The sequence below is a fragment of the Chiloscyllium plagiosum genome, chromosome 1 (assembly GCF_004010195.1).
Source record: "Chiloscyllium plagiosum isolate BGI_BamShark_2017 chromosome 1, ASM401019v2, whole genome shotgun sequence".
NCBI lineage: Eukaryota > Metazoa > Chordata > Chondrichthyes > Orectolobiformes > Hemiscylliidae > Chiloscyllium > Chiloscyllium plagiosum.
This window is the reverse complement of record NC_057710.1, coordinates 80470499-80487647: the sequence shown is the minus strand read 5'-3', so window position 1 is coordinate 80487647 and position 17149 is coordinate 80470499. Positions and strand designations below refer to the sequence as shown.

The window sequence follows — 17149 nt, the reverse complement described above, 5'->3', positions numbered from 1 at the left end:
CATGCTGCCTGACTTCTGTGCTTTTCCAGCACCACACTCTGATCTCCAACATCTGCAGTCCTCACTTTCACCTATTTCTACTACTGTCTGGGTGAAAAAAGGTTTCCTCAGATCTCCTTTAAAACTTTTGTTCCTCACCATAAACTTGTGCCCTCTGGTCTTATAAACATCTGACATGGGAAAAGATTCTCATGATCTACCCTGTCTGTGCCCCTCATAATTTTGTATACTTCAGTCAGATTCCCCCACCACCGTCCTCTGCTCCAAGGAACCCGAACCTAGTCTATCCAGTCTCTCCTCATATCTGAAACTTATGAATCTCCTCGGCACCTCTCCAGTGTAATCACGTCCTTTCATTAGTGTGGTGACCAGAATTGCAAGCAGTGTTCCATTTGTGGCCTAATTAATGCTTTTTATAGTTGTAACAGGACTTCCTTTCTCCTATATTCTATATTCTGGCTAATGAAGGCTAGTATTTCATGTGCTGCCTTTACCCTGTCTGCTGACGCTTTCAGGGATCCATGGACTTGTACACAGAGGGAATCTCTAGGTACCTATTGTTCATTGTGTATATCCATCCCTTATTAGACCTCCCAAAATGCATCACCTCATTTATCAGGATTAAATTCCATTTGCTATTGCTCTGCCCAATTTATCAGACTGTAGTCTGAGATCATCATCATCACTATCAACAACACCGTGAAATTTCATGTCATCTGAAAGCTTACTAATAATCCTTTCACATCCAAATTATGTACATAACAAACAGCAAGGGCTCCAGCACTGATCCCTGTGACACTCCACTGGACATGGGCTTCTGAACTCAAAAATATTCCTCCAATATCACTTTGCCTCCTACTTATAAGCAGTTTTGGATCCAGTTGACAAATTTGCCTTGGATCCCATGTGCTCTCCTTTTGGACCAGCCTTCCATGTGGGACACTGTTAAAGGCCTTACTGAAGTCCATTTAAACCACATCAACTGCACTAGCCTCATCAATATACTTCAGAGTTTTATTGAAAAGTGATTTAAATTAGTCAGACAGCATCTCCCTCTATCAAATCCACACTGATAATTCCTGGTCAATCCCTACCTTTCCAAGTGTTGATCAATCTTGTCCTTCAGAATTTTTTTCCAATACCTTCCTTACCACTCATGTCAGACTAACTGGTCTGAAATTACCTGGTCTATCCTTGCTGCCACTCTTGAACAAAGGAACCACTTTAGTTGTCCTCCAGTCATCTGGCACTTATCCTGTGGCAGCAAAGTACTAAATATCTCTGCTGATGCCCCTGCAATCTCCCATACCAGCCTGGGGTGCATCTCATCAGGCCCTGGGGAATTATGTATTTTTATGCCCACTGAAATATTTAAAGTGTCCTCCTTACTAATCTTAACATTGTTTAGAGCCTCACCCATTCCAGCTGAAATCCCCAACTACAATGTCTTTCTCCTTTGTGAATGCAGATGAGAAGTACACATTTAAGACCTCACGATGTCGTCTGGCTCCATGGACAGATGCCCCATTAGCTTCTCATAGGCCCCATTCTTTCCCTGATAATGCTGTTGCTCTTAATATATTTATAAAATGCCTTGGGGTTTTCCATAATCCTATCTGCCAAAGATATTTTGTGGCCCCTCTTGGCTTTCCTAATTTCTTTAAGCATCATGCTACACTTTTGAAGGGCCTCCCTAGCTTTTATTATGCTATACCTGACAAATGCTTCCTTGTTTGTCTTTATCATATTCTCAATATCCCTTGACATCCAGGGTTCCCTGGATTTCCTGGCCTTGCCCTTCACTTTTGGAGGAACCCACTGGCCCTGAATTCTCTATTATTTTAAAAGGTTCCCACTTTCCAAATGTAGACTTGCCTGTGACTTTACCAGATCCTGTCTCATGATATTGAAATTGGTCTTCCCCAATTTCGATACTTCTGCACTATCCGCATCCCTTTTCATGATGACTTTGGAACTTAGTTATGGTCAATATCCCCAAATTGTTCACCCACTAAAACTTCAACCATTAATTGATCGTTTCAAGTCAAATAGGGTTTTAGACTTAAGTCTCTAAAGTTCCCCTCCATATATTCCATTCAGTCCCATTCTGCTGTTCTTTACCCATAGCATTTTAGTATTATTTTTGAAATAACTATTTTTATTTTAAAATGAACTTATACATTTTAGACCATTTTTGGAAAAGACTTCTACATTCTGACCACCCCTGTTTTTTTTTCAAATATCTCCACATTCTTGTTTTATTCACTAATTATGTAGGTAGCTTCTCACTGACCACGAGGCAAAATGATCAGGCTAATGATCTGGAGCTGATTGGATGCATCCTAAAATGTTAAATGAAGTAGCTAAGATGATAGTGGATGGGCTGGTAGTAATCTTCCAGGAATCCTCCGATTCTGGAAAAGTTTGAGGATTGATAAACTGCCAATGTAACAAGCTTATTCAAATCAGGATGAAGACCAAACAGTAACAGTAGGTCACTTAACTGTTATTGGGAAAATATTTCAGCCTATTATAAAAGATGTAATAGTACAGCAATTAGAAATGTCATATGATTAAGCAGAGTCAGCATGGCTTCATGAAAAATCATGTTGATTTTTTTTTATTCTTTGAGGCAGTAAAAAGCAGAATAAAGGAATGGAAAGCACTGCATGTAATATATTTGCATTTTCCACAGGTGTTTGATAAGTAGCCGAACATATAAAAAACCTTAAGAGCCCATTGTGTTGGAGGTATACTAGTATTGATAGAGGATTCACTCAGTAATTGAGAGTCTGACAAAGTTGGAATGAAGGGGTCATTTTTAGGAGGGCAACCTTTTAACAGTGGAGTGCCACAGGGATCAATGCTGGGTCTGCAATTATTTACGATATATGTTAATGACTTGGCTGAGAAAAATGCATGTACTAAAGCAAGTTGCAAATCTGACAAAAATAAGTCAGAAGGCAAATGATGAGGCTAAGACACAATCTGCAGAGGGGTATAGACAAGTAATCAAGAGGGTAAAGGCTTGGCAGATGGACTATAAAGGGGGGGAGAGAAATGTGATGTTATGCATTTGGCAGGAAGAATAGAGGAGCTATTATTTAAATGGAAAAAGACTACAAAAACCTGCAGCATACGGGGATTTGGGAGTCTTCATGCATAAATCACTAAAGACTATTCGTAGCAATTCAGGTATTCATAGAATCCCTACAGTGTGAAAATGGACCATTTGGCTCAACAAGTCCGCACCAACCCTCCAAAGAGTAAACCACCCAGACCCATTCCCCTACCCTATTACTCTACATTTCCCCTGACTAATGCAGCTAACCTGCACATCTTTGGATAGTGGGAGGAAACCAGATCACCCAGAAGAAACCCGCGCAGAAGCGGGGACAATGTGCATGGAATATTGGCCTTTATTTCAATCAGAATGGTGTATAAAAGTAAGGGGTTTTGGTAAAACCATACAAAATCAGACTACAGTTGGAATACTCTGGACAGTTTTGGTCCCCTTTTCGAAGGAAAGGTATACTGGCATTGGAGGCAGTTTAGAGAAGGTTCACGAGCTTGATTCTCAGTAGAGAGAGACTGTCCTATGAAGAGAGTTGAGTAGGTTGTGCCTGTACAAATTGAAGTTTAGAAGAATGAAAGGTGGCTTTATTGAAACATACCAGATTCTTATGGGATTTGACAGGATGGATGGAGAAAGGTTGTTTCCCTTTTATGGGAGAGTCAAGGATCATGGGACATAATCTCAGAATGAGGGGTTTGTCCATTTCAGACAGATGACAAGGAATTTTTTGAGGGTAGGAAATCGGTGGAATTTTTTTTAATTGCAGAGGCTGGGTTGCTAAACAAGGCTGAGATAATCAGTAAGGGAAAATCCTGGAAATGGAGTTAATGGTTATCAAATCAGCAATCGGTTTAATAGATGTGTGCTAGTAATGTAAAATATTATCCAAAACAGTTGAAATTTAAAATTTACCATTGTTCAGTCGCTATCATGGTGGCTCTATGGTTAGCAGTGCTGCCTCACCGTGCCGGGAGCCCTGAAACTGTTCAGAATTCAGAACAAGGGACATTAGATTAAGAATTACAGCAAAAGCCATTTAGAAGTAGATATTTTCTCAGTTTAGTGGAAATCTAAAACTATCTGTGAAGGGTGCAGAAATGGATCAATTCCATTTTGTTTGGGACTAAGATAAATGGATCGTTCTTAAGTAAAGGTACTGAGGGGTTAATGGACCAAAGGCAACTTTAAAGAGGTGTGAGAAAGATCAGCTGTTTCTCCCCCATTTTTCCTAAATTAATAATGTTCACTGGACTAAGTTTTGTTTTTAAAATTTAATCTCCATTATGCCCTAGACCCCTTCTTCTGAGGAGGTCAACGTGCTCAACTTGCATGTTAACATGCAGAAAGTTGGGATTCAAGCTTGGATATAAGCCAGCAATCAGGCAGACAATTTCTTCTATTACTTTATCTACAGTATGGAAACAGGCCCTTCGGCCCAACAAGTCCACACCGACTCTCCAAAGAGTAACCCACCCAGACCCATTTCCCTCTGACTAATGCACCTAACACTATGGGCAATTTAGCATGGCCAGTTCACTTGACCTGCACATCTTTGGATTGTGGGAGGAAACCGGAGCACCCGGAGGACACCCACGCAGACACTGGGAGAATGTGCAAACTCCACACAGACAGTCGCCCAAGCGGGAATCGAACCTGGGTCTGTGGCGCTGTGAGGCAGCATTGCTAACCACTGAGCCACCGTTTCCTCTGATTCTGTTTCCACAACCCCTTCCAACCCCCGATCTCACCTGTACAAGAAAACTATTTAATAATAATTCTCATGTGATAGGAAATGACATCTCCTTTTCAGTGTGCTGCAAGTAAACTAATAGCTAGGATAGCTTCCTCTTTGACCTTTTTCTAACAGTATTTAAATGTTTATGATTTTTAAAGGTTTTTCTGCAATTCATGATTGAAAGTATATAATTTTTTTAAAGTTCAAAACTGCTTGAAATTGTTATAAAATGCTACCCTGAACAATGACAGCCTGTTTGACCTCGAGGGGCATGACTACTCCTAGTGATGCCACTGGGGATATAGATTCACCAAGGTTATGCCTCACTGTGAGGTCTCAGATCTATTTGTCTCTAGAACTCTTCTGGAGATAGAAGGGCGGGTTCTTGCTGCAGCCTATCTACAAGGTAAATATAGAGATTTTGATTCAGTCAGTGCAGAAGATTGACACTTTGCCATGATAGAAAATTGAGACCATTGTGATGGTTTTTCTTTTTGCTTTCTGCACATGAATTAGGATTAAATGTAATATTTTAACTATTTCTTGGATCAGACTGAGAAACGTTTCTAATTAGATCTCATTAAGGAGTTTTTACTAGAGGGTCAGAGGCTGAAGGGTGACCTGATGAAAGTATATAAAATTGAGAGGCATTGGTAGGGTAGATACTCAATCTTTTTTCCGAGGAGAAAATGACAAGTACTAGGAGCATAGGCTTAAGACAACAAGGGGAAAGTTTTTAAAGGAGATTTTTTTGTGAAAAGAGGCTGGGAGGAGCCTGGACATACTGCCAGGGGAGGTGGTAGAAGCAAATATAATAGTAATATTTAAGGGGTATTTGGACAAATACATGAAGAGATGCAGAATGGGTGAATACAGACTATGTGCAAGTAAATAGGATTTGTTTAGAATAGCATCATGGTCAGTGCAGACATGATAGGTTGAAGGGGCTGTTCCTGTATTGTACTATATGTATATTATATGGTACTAGCTTGGTGCTAGACCTCCAAAGTCATGTTTGCTGGTTACAGTAACTTTGGACCCAATGTTCATGTATATTTTTGTATGATAGAGCACACAATCCTCTGGTTGCACTTTTGTATGTTTGGAAATAATTTTAGATTTGTCCATTGAAGGTAAAATCTTCATGGTCAATCTTTGACCATTCCATCATTGCTAATGCAATTGTTTTCTCTTAGCAGTTTTAGGTTTGAGTTGAAATGCCTATTCTGGACAAGATGGAATACATTTAACTGCGAAATGAAAATTACAGCTGTATCAGTACATTTGATGAATGTTATATAGCATGATCTTTTGAAATGATGTATTTGTAAAATGTTTTCAGTATTAAAATGCAGTTCAAAATAACCAAAATTTAGCTAAATTTGTTCCTGTATGATTTCAGTATTCTTGGTAAATACTGTTAAGTTTGTAAGTAAATCTGTGGATTCCTGTATTAAATATTAATCTGTAAATACTGATAATTGCACTGTTGCTTTAATCTTCAAAAAAAGCTTTCAACTGGTTTTGGTGAAACATATTGAGCTGAATTTTCAGTTTAAGAATTCAACATTGCTGTGGTACTCTGCAGGTATGTTGCAAAAAGCAGTCTCAAGGTCATACTGAAATATTTTATATAACTTAAAACTAGATAAAAAATCATTTACTTTGTAAAACATCTGAAGTAATGTCTACATACTCTTTAAAATTCACTTTAATTATGGAAATGCCACAAGCTACATCACATTTTTGTATTTAATTAGTACATTAAGCATATCAAGATGTTACAGTAATGTAATATTTTTCTATTTATAACATGTTAAGATATCACAGGATTGCCAGGAACAATAAATAGCAAATATTTAATAGCATATATTCTTTTCATAAGAGAATAAAGTCTCATCCAGTGAATAATTGTCTGCACATGTCAAGTTTTCTCATGTGGGACATTGAGTCATGCATTCAAAGGTTGCAAGTATATTTTTTTAAAAAGTAGTGTTTCACGTTGAAACTGGGTGCACTTGCACAGCAGACTCTTCAAAACCAAGCTGCGTTTACATAGCTAAAATGTCTATAAACATGTGCAACCATCTTGGCTCAGGTTGAGAAAATCACCTTTTTTTTAGATTAGATTACTTAGTGTGGAAACAGGCCCTTCGGCCCAACAAGTCCACACCGCCCCGCCGAAGCACAGCCCACCCATACCCCTACATTTACCCCTTACCTAACACGGGCAATTTAGCATGGCCAATTCACCTGACCTGCACATCTTTGGACTGTGGGAGGAAACCGGAGCACCCGGAGGAAACCCACGCAGACACGGGGAGAACGTGCAAACTCCACACAGTCAGTCGCCTGAGGCGGTAACTGAACCCGGGTCTCTGGCGCTGTGAGGCAGCAGTGCTAACCACTGTGCCACCGTGCTGCCCATGGACATTAAAAATGGGTAACTTTGAAAAGAAAACCCATTAGAATTTTTTTTTTCCCACTGTATTGTGGTGTGTTTCACACATGATTGTTTAGACTTCTTGATCTTTGCTTGGCCTTTTGTAGAGACACGAGTCTGGGGCTAGTCATTTGTTGAATAATTAGAATGGAGTACACCAAAGCAATTACATCAAGTACAAACCAAAATTTCTTATTAGCTACTCCTTTCAGGGTTAAATTGAATACATTTGTTTGGGCTGTTGTGACATGGAGTTGGTGTTCACTATCTTTCAGCTAGCAGATCCAGGTTCAAATCCCACCGCTCCAGTGCTTTTTAAGAACACATCTGGACAGTTTGTTCAAAAATACCTACCACTGGGACCATCTCCCTGGAGAAGCAGCACACTTTGTCCACCAATATTCTCGATACCTTCAGAGAGAGTGGGCACTGCGGGCAGTGAGGTGCTTTATTTCCCCCTCCAATTCTAGTTTAATTTAGTCCTTACCCTTCCCTTCACTTTTTTCACAAAGCCATTGCTAACTCTGGGCTTTGCTTGTCACCGGTTCATAAGCCACATGGGTGCCTTTTCTGGTGGTGGAATATTAAAGTTATTTTCACTTTGTTTTCACTGTGTCGTGCACCTACATGTACACACACGGGTGCTGGAGAATTTTTTAAAAATAGAATAAATTTTTTTTGAAGATACACGGGCATGTTTTTGACACTTCACATTCATGTTTTAATTTTTATCTGAATTTTCTTTGCAGACATTTTACTGAAGTGTAAAATTGATTTCATGAAGGTTTTTCAGTAAATATGCTTTTACTGAAAATCCAAATTTGCTTTTAAATTTTAAAATTCACAAAGTACATAGTGTTCAAGTACATTTATTTCCTTTCCAGCAAAACTAGCATGTAAAACCTAGAGATATACTCAACTATTGACCCTGTTATAATTAAAAAGGTGATCCTAGCTGCTCCCTTGATGAGAATTGTTTTAAACCACTATTTTCTTGTCGCTATGTAGACTCTCCAGTCAGATCCTTCTATCTGCTGATTCATTTCACATCAGTTGAAACCTAGGTACTGCTCATGTCCAGGAAATTGGTTACATGCTGGATAAGTTGCCTGACTTCAGGTTGGTCAGCTTCCTGCTCCTTGCAATCGACCTCTCTAGAAAACTCCAATAGTAAATGAATCTTCTAAATGATGATCTTGGCATTTGTGATGGAATTTGGTTTATAAATTACGACTATACCAAAAACCTGCAATCCCTTATTTACCAGTGTATAATTTAATATAAAATTTGTTCCCATGTTGAATTATAGCAGGAGCACTAGATTCTCATGCAACAGCAAAGGCAAGTTCTTCAGAGTATGCTGACAGATTTTTGTTGTCATCACTAGACAGGAAGTCTCCACCACTTGGTGATCTGCAGTTCAAGTCAGCAACACCTGACTCCTGGTCACTATTGCCAGAAAGATCAGTGTCTGAATGCTTCATATCATGTGTCAGAATTGTAGTTTCTGAATCTTCATCTGCCTGTGAAGGGCTACAAGAAGTAAATGGTTTCCCGTTGTCACTGTAATCCTGAGGAGTGTTAGCTAAACATTGATCAGAAGTGGAAATTTCCAGTTTGTGAGGCAGTTTAATTTCTACTTGTCTGTTTCTCAGCTGAGATTGATCCAGTCTTCCTAACTTCTGCTTAAAAATAATCAAAGTAGAATATGAAGCAATCAACCTTAAATTGACATGAGCTCAAAACCTACAAGAGATTAAAATCAGATAAATAATTAAATCTGGAACTAAATACCTAGTAACTACAGTATTGATATAGAAACCTCTAATTTACTGTTTATGGAAGGAAATCTGCTGCAGTCACATGTAAGTCAGAGAAATATTATTGTTGCCTTTTGAAATGGCCTCACAAGTTACTCCTTTTGAGGTAGTAAGTCAAAAGCAATTGGGAATGAATAAGTGCTGGCCTTGCAGTACCACCCATGCCCTGAAAGAATTTTTAAAAGACACCAGTTACAATACGCAGTTGGGAGATTCAAAGTTTGTCTTGCCAAAATGAAACAATGTTAGTCTGTATAATTAGTCAGTTTTTTTGGAAAAAGAACACATGGTAACTACTAAACCAGTTGTCTGATAACATGTCTCAAACATGTTGATCTTCAATTCCCTTAGTGTTACTTTGACCTACATTTGGTAAATAGATACTTTGAGTCAGAGTTCTTCAATCAATGAGCAAATAATGCAAAAAGACACTGAACAATTGAGCTATTACATATAAGACCACTCCTTATTCAGTTCTCTATCTGAAAGCAGGTTGACCTCTATATGGGTAGTGAAAGGAAGTAGCTCAAATCCGTTCTAGATGGAACAGGGATTAAACACACTGCTGTTAGTACCAATCTGATCAACCTCAACGCTTTAGCCAACTGAGCTGGAGGACTTGTTATTACAGTGACATACAAGTTTGCATACATGTTGGAGCATGGGTAATGATGGTAGAGATATCACTTATTTCTGTTCTGTTTACTGTTCTTTAACCAATCATTATTCCATGCTAACATTTCCCCATGATTTCTTATGTTGTGTAACAATTTTTTGTGAAGAACGTTATTGAATATCTTTTGAACTTTCAAATAAGTTATATCTACTGGCTCACCTTTATCCAGAACAGACTAATCAAACAACTTCCCTTTTATAATACCATGTTGATTCTACTTTAAATGATTTTCTAAACCACAGTACTACTTCCTTAGTATTTGATTCCAGTGTTTTCCTCAAACGATGTCAGGCTAACTGATTAGCAGTTCCTCTCCTCTCTCCCTCATTTCTTGAAATGGTGTTATGCTTGCTTACTTACAATCCATTGGGACCACTCCATAAAACTTGTAATCTTCTATCACCCCAGCCACTTTTGTTAGAACCTAGGAGGTAGGCCATCTGATCCTGGGATTGCTTGCCTCTTGAATTTCTCCATTAACACTTTTTATGTAAAGAGTGAAGCATAAATACCAACATGGTCCAGCTGTGCCAAAGGCTGGTTTCTGGAGTGTAGGTATTATAATTACAAAAACACTATTCCTTTTTTGATTACTTGACACTATTGACCTATCCTTGCCCAACAATGTCCGTCTGCAGACTTTCACAATCAGTCAGAATTTGCCACTACCCATTCAAACAATTTGTACAATCAGCAAACTTGACTTTTGTTCTTTTGTGTATTTTAAATAAGAGTGGCCGGAACACAGTTCCATGGAAAAGTGCACTGAAATTTTCTAATCAATTTTTCTCCCATCAATTATCTTATGCCCTTCAACCACATTCCCTAAATTTGAAGTGTCGTCATTGTTGATATAAATTGCTTATGTTACTTATCACTTCAAAATAAATTACCTCCTCCAGTATTTCAAGTTCATCTTCCAGCTGCTGGGTTTCCTCCTTCACAGCCATCAAGAATTCTGTAACAGACTGTCGAGGATGCATGCCTTTTTCAAATCTATTGTACATGCTTCTCCAAAACCTGCTTGAAACAAGGCCTTTGAATTAGAATTTATATATGGCAGTAAGAAATAGAGACAAACCTAAGCTTTTGATCAGTGAAATTATGATGGAAAAGATTATACTTGTATTACAGAAGCTAAACTGGTTTGAAGAAAAATGCTTTAAAATTAGAAGAATAATCCTATACAACAAAGCAGCACAATTAACTGTTCACCTGTGAAATCCCACATGTTTTATTCAAATCTCCCAATATTCAAGCATGTCTGTCCCCTCCCAAATGCTGTCATGAAATTTATTACAGCAAAGTTGCTTCACGTCAGAACAAAACCTAACTAATGGAGAACCTACAATCTATTCTTCTGTACTCATGTTCTACTTTCACATTAGCTCAAAAGGATTACCTTAGGATGAAGCAGGAAAATCAATGCATAGGATACCATGTTCAACTATAATACCTTTGTTCTCTGTTCGAGAGAATAGTGTACTAGGTTCCATATTTATTCGCCAGAGTGTGCTGCATTAAGTAATTTCAGCCTTAACATAGGGCTACTGCAGTTGGAATCAGCATCTCTGGAAAGTTGCCTGGAATTCCTAATTATGATACCATGAACACTGGTGGAAAATATGTCTACATTAGGTGAGAACAGAAAAAAAGCTTGTTTCAAAGACTCTGCTATTTGCCAATATATGTTATCCAGGGTCAAGAATGGTGTTGTGTCATCACACATTTATCCTAGTTAACCTATTTGTGATGCAGCAATCTGCTAGAGATTATTCAATATCACTAGTTATGCAAAAGCAAAATACCATTGATGTTGGAAATCTGAGATAATGTCAGAAAATGCTGTAAATACTTAGCAAGTCAGGCAGCATGTGTGGAGAGAGAAACTAATAAATGAACTTTTCAGGTCGATCTTCTACACTCCTACACTAAAGTCCCAGCCTATCCAGCCTTTCTTTAATAACATAAACCTTCCATACCCGGCAACATCCTGGTAAATCTCTTTGGAACCCTGTCCAACATAGTAATTTTGTTGTCATGAATTTTTAATGTTTGATACTTAAATTTTCTAATAATTCTAAATTATTAGAAAATTACAATCTTGTATTTAAGATAGAATGTCACAGGCTTTAGGTCGACCACATTAACATTTTTCTCTCCACACATGCTGCCTATCTCTACCATATTTTCCAGATTTTTTACATTTCCATCATCACTTGAGTCATGCAGCATGGTCCAACCAGTCCACGCTGACCATGATCCCAAACTAAACTCGTCCCATCTGTTTGTTCCTGGCCCATACCCCTCCAACCCTTAAGTATTCATTTCTTTATCCAAATGTCTTTTAAATGTCATAATTGTACCCACACCCACCAATTTGGCAGTTCATTCCATACACTAACCACCCTCTACATTAAAAAAAATTGCCCTACATGTCTTTTTTTTTCTTTCCTCTCATCTTAATGTGCCTCTCAGTTTTGAAAATACCCCATTCTAAGGAAAAGACAACTACCATTAACACTATCTATACCTCTCCCTATTTTACAAACTTTGAAAGGTCATCTCTCAACCTCCTACACTCCAGTGAACTAAAGTCCCAGCCTATCCAGCCTTTCTTTAATAACATAAACCTTCCATACCCGGCAACATCCTGGTAAATCTCTTTGGAACCCTGTCCAACATAGTAATTTTATCCTGGTAAATCTCTTTGGAACCCTGTCCAACATAGTAATTTTGCTGTCATGAATTTTTAATGTTTGATACTTAAATTTTCTAATAATTGTAAATTATTAGAAAATTATAATCTTGTATTTAAGATAGAATGTCACAGGCTTTAGGACTTAAATAAGCATTCAAAGCTGACATTTCCATCCAATGTTATCAGAAGTGCCGTTTTCCGAATGAGACATCTAATATAGGACCAAACTTCCGTTGAGGGTGAAAATAAAAGATCCCACAACATCGTCTACTTGACAGCACACAATTTTCATTCTTGGCCAACATTTATTTTTCATCCAGCATCATTAAAATAGTCATTCGTCATATTGCTGTTCAAAGCAATTTGTCTTCTACTTCTACCTTCAAAACATCACTGCAATTCAAAAGTAATTTATTAACGACAAAATGCTTTCGGATAATCTGACGGCATTAATGACAGTAAACATTGTATAAACCGGCACCTTATGAATTGGCACACTCGATAAATTGACAAAAATTATATTCCCCCTTAAAGATTTACAAGGATGTTGCCAGGGTTGGAGGATCTGAGCTATAGGCAGAGGCTGAGTAGGCTAGGGCTGTTTTCCCTGGACCATTGGAGGCTGAGGGGTGACCTTATAAAATCACGAGAGGCATAGATAGGATAAATAGACAAGGTCTTTTCTCTGGGATGGGGAAGGCATCTGGATGGGTATATGAATTGGAAGCATTTTGAGGCAAATGGGGCTAGATTAGGTTGGGATATCTGGTTGGCATGGACAAGTGGACCAAAGGGACTGTTTCCGTGCTGTACACCTCTTTGACTCTATAAATTCTGGAAGTTCACTATTATTGTGATCTCTACAAAGTCCAAATAGTAAGTTACTTTTTAAATGTTGTAATTGTACCAACCCTAACCACTTCCTCTGGCAGCTCATTCCATACACTCACCATCCTCAGTGTGAAAAAGTTGCCCTTTAGATCACTTTTAAATCTTCCCCTCTCACCCTAAACCTATGGCCTCTAGTTCTGGACTCCCCCCACCCCTATCCATGCCCCTCATGATTTCATAAACCTCGATAAGGTAACCCCTCAGCCTCCGATGCTCCAGGAAAACAGCCCTTGATTATTCAGCCTCTCCCTATGGCTCAAACCCTCCAAACTTGGCAACATCCTTGTAAATCTTTTCTGAATCCTTTCAAGTTTCACAACATCCTTCCAATTGGTGAGACCAGAATTGTACATAATATTCCAAAAGTGATCTAACCAATGTCCTGTACAGCTGCAGCATGACCTCCCAACTGCTATTCTGAATGCTCTGACCACAAAAGGATAGCATACGAAACACCTTATTTACTATCTGACTATGTGACTCCACTTACAAGGAACTATGAACCTGCGCTCCAAGGTCTCTTTGTTATAGAATAGAATCCCTACAGTGTGGAAACAGACCCTTCAGTCCAACACGCTGTTCAGCAATACTGCCCAGACCTTACTGTTAAGTGTGTAAGTCCTGCCCTGAGTTGCCTTTTCCAAATGCAGCACCTCACATTTATCCAAATTAAATTCCATCTGCTATTCCTGTGCTCACTGGCCCATATGATCAAGATTCCATTGTACCCTGAAGTAACCACCTTTGCCAGGAATTGATTTAGCTCAGTTGCTTGGATAGTTGGTTTACAGAGCAGTGTGATACCAACAGCATAGGTTCAATTCCTATCACAGGTTTGAGGTTATCATGAATCACTCTCCTTCTCAACCTCTTCCCTCGCCTGAGGTCTGGTGGCCCCCAGTCACTTCTCCCTCTAATGAGAGAACGGCTCTATGGTCTAGTAATGCTATGACAACACAACAACAACCCTCTTCACTGCCCACTACACCTCCAATTTTGGTACGAGTTAGAAGGCTCTCCGCCAGTACATTTATTTAAGGGAAAGCTGTATTGTTGCTTAAGTGATAAACCCCTTGCATCAAGTTGCTATTACTGTGTGTTTTTACATTGATAATAGATGTATATTGACAACCGGAATCCTGGTCCCATTTATGCCAGTTAATAAGCATTTGCTGGTAGAGCAAGTTCTTTGTTTCTTGTTTGTCTATACTAGAGATGTTGTAAGCTTTCATGAGTTTTGCCCTAATTAAATATATAGCCAATATACTAACCTGAAGTTAGATGGAGCTGTGTGCGGTCTCAGAACTCCCTGAGTCTGACTATGGTTTTGCCTGTAGAGGGGATTCTTGTAATCGACACCGTTTTTCCATAGATGAGGCCATAGTGATTGAGTTTTCTCCTGAATTCTGCCATGAGAAATAATTATGATAACATTAAACACTTCCACCACTTGATGGATCATTGGAAAAATTGATCAAAAAATATGAAGTTACCAAAATGCAACTGATGTATGAGAATGATTGTGCCAAATGGCTGTTTCACCACGCAGCCCTTATTAAAATACCTACAGCTTCCCTGTACAAATTCTCCTTTGCAGCTAAATTATTAGATGGAGACAAAAATGTGTGCATTCAGGTCATAAGTCAAGACACTGGAAGAAAGTGGATGAAAAACATAACAGGTTTTGAAAGAGGAGATATACCAGAGTAGTTACAAGGGTGGGGAATTTTAGTTAGAAAATTTGGTTAAGACTGGGGATGTTCACCTTAGAAAAAAGGTGATTGAGGGATAATTTTAGTGATGTATACAGGATTATGACAGGCTTAGAGAAGGTAGATAAAGAAAAATTCTTCCATTTGCAGATTATACAAGGATATGGGGACAAAGATTTAAGGTTTTAGGCAAAAGAACCCTTTACAAAATGATCTGGAATAAGGCTGAATGTATGGTTACAACGTTTGCTGATAGCACAAAGATGGGCATGAAAATGGGTGTCAAGAGGACATGAGGGGCTGAACTTTACCATAAATCGGCTGTCATCTTCGTTGCATGTTGTGGATGGTTTCTCTTTGTGATGGCCAGTGCATTCTCTCACGCTATTGTCCCAAACTTGCTCAATAGCCAGGTACCACACCCCTAGGCATCCGATGCTAGCCCAATTCTCCCACTCACCATAGATGGCAGTATTCTTTACTGCTGGGATATCTGAGCATCATCACCATATCCACATTGTCGGGTATATAACTGTACTGGAAGAGCCTAGCCAAGGTAACGGCAAGTTCATGGAGCACAGGTATTCAGTATTACTACCAGAATATACCAGCCACTACAGCGGACAACCGGAAGCGGCAGGGACAGGCACTATAAATGCCGGAGGAAACACCACAGAAGCGCTTCACAGGAGGCTCCCAACACTGAGGATGTCACCTCGACAGGGGACGAAACGTTTGCAACAAAAATGTCCAGCTCAGCAAACAGAACCACAACTACCAGAATGTTGTCAGGGCTCATAGCCTCTACGGTACCCAGTGCCTCCAACCGTTTCTTGATATCATGTAGTGTGAACTGAATTGGCTGAAGATTGATAACTGTGATGCTATGGACCTTTGGAGGAGGCCATGATCGATCATCCATTCGGCATGTCTGGCTTCTGACAGACTGTAGATTGGTCAGCAGTATGCCATGGTATTGCAGCGAGGCTGGAATGTGACAGATGCCAAGGTCCAAGGGCAATGGGGTGTGCATGGTCAGTACTGAGTGGGTGTGCCCAGAGATGCTGGTGCCTGGTATCCAAGATGAAGGTTTGGAGGATCAAGCAGTGAGTCGGAGTCACCAAGTGACTGCACCGATTTTCATGTCAAGAATTCTCGGCTTCTAGTTTCTATCCAGCAGGATGGAGAAACTGGGAAACTGCATGTTAATGAAGCAATATTATATAACAATGAAGATGATAATGAGTGACAATCCATGAAAATAGGCCTCTCAACGTGGTTGAAAAATGAGACTTTCTGATTCTGAAGGAAGACCCAAACATTTGATTGGCATTACTTTTACCATAGGGGACAACTGAGAATGCAATCACCTAGTGGTATCATTGCAAAATTGTTAATCCAGAAACTCAGCTAATGTTCTGGGGACCCAGGTTCAAATCCCGCCATAGCAGATGTGGAATTTGAGCTCAATAAAAACAAAAATCTGGAATTAAGAGTCTAATGGTGACCGTGAAACCATTATCAATTGTCAGAAAAACCCATCTGGCTCACTAATGTCCTTCAGGGAAGGAAATCTGCCATCCTCACCTGGTCTGATATACATGTGACTTCAGATCCACAACAATGTGATTGACTCTCAACTGCCCATTGAAATGGAAGTTGTATCAATCACTTTGAAGTCTTAACAAAGAAATGGAATCAAGCAAGGCACCAGAAAAGTACTCTTCCTTTAATATCTGCAAAATACTCTTTATTAACATCCAGGGGTCAAGTACCAAAAGTAGGAGAGCTACCTCACAAACTCGTCAAGCAACAGCCTGAATCATACCTTCCAATGTCCCACACACCACCATCACCATCCCTAGATATGTCATATCACCACTGGCAGGAGAGACCCAACAGAGGTGCAGCACAGTGGTATACAGTCAGGAAGGAGTAACCCTGAGAGTCCTCAACATTGACTCCAGACTCCTTACAGTCTCACAGCTTCAGGTTAAACATAGGCAAGGAAACCTCTTGCTGATTACCATTTACCATCCTTGCCCAGCTGATGAATGAGTACTCCTCAATGTTGAACAACACTTAGAAGTAGTAC

General features: G+C 39.3%; 2 protein-coding genes across 6 annotated transcripts in view; one reads left to right on the top strand and one right to left on the bottom strand.

Annotated features, from left to right (window-relative positions):
• The window catches only part of vps37a (VPS37A subunit of ESCRT-I), a 45090-nt gene extending 38371 nt beyond the window's left edge, over window positions 1-6719 (top strand). For 2 of the 4 annotated variants that reach the window (XM_043690127.1, XM_043690152.1), the window contains exon 12: window positions 6011-6719. The gene's annotated coding sequence lies outside the window, so the exon portion shown is untranslated. Of the gene's footprint in view, window positions 1-4368; window positions 4559-6007 lie in introns of those variants that run through there. The other 2 variants (XM_043690135.1, XM_043690144.1) reach the window with 2 other exon arrangements.
• A 1179-nt stretch (window positions 6720-7898) lies between these two features.
• mtmr7b (myotubularin related protein 7b) overlaps window positions 7899-17149 on the bottom strand; it is an 88734-nt gene continuing 79483 nt past the window's right edge. Inside the window, exons 12-14 of one of the 2 annotated variants that reach the window (XM_043690105.1) lie at window positions 14614-14748; window positions 10644-10770; window positions 7899-8939 (exon numbers count right to left, since the gene is read on the bottom strand). In XM_043690105.1, coding sequence (XP_043546040.1) covers window positions 8580-8939; window positions 10644-10770; window positions 14614-14748 — 622 coding nt within the window. In that variant the 3' untranslated portion in view covers window positions 7899-8579. The remainder of the gene's footprint in view (window positions 8940-10643; window positions 10771-14613; window positions 14749-17149) is intronic. The other variant, XM_043690112.1, reaches the window with a different exon arrangement.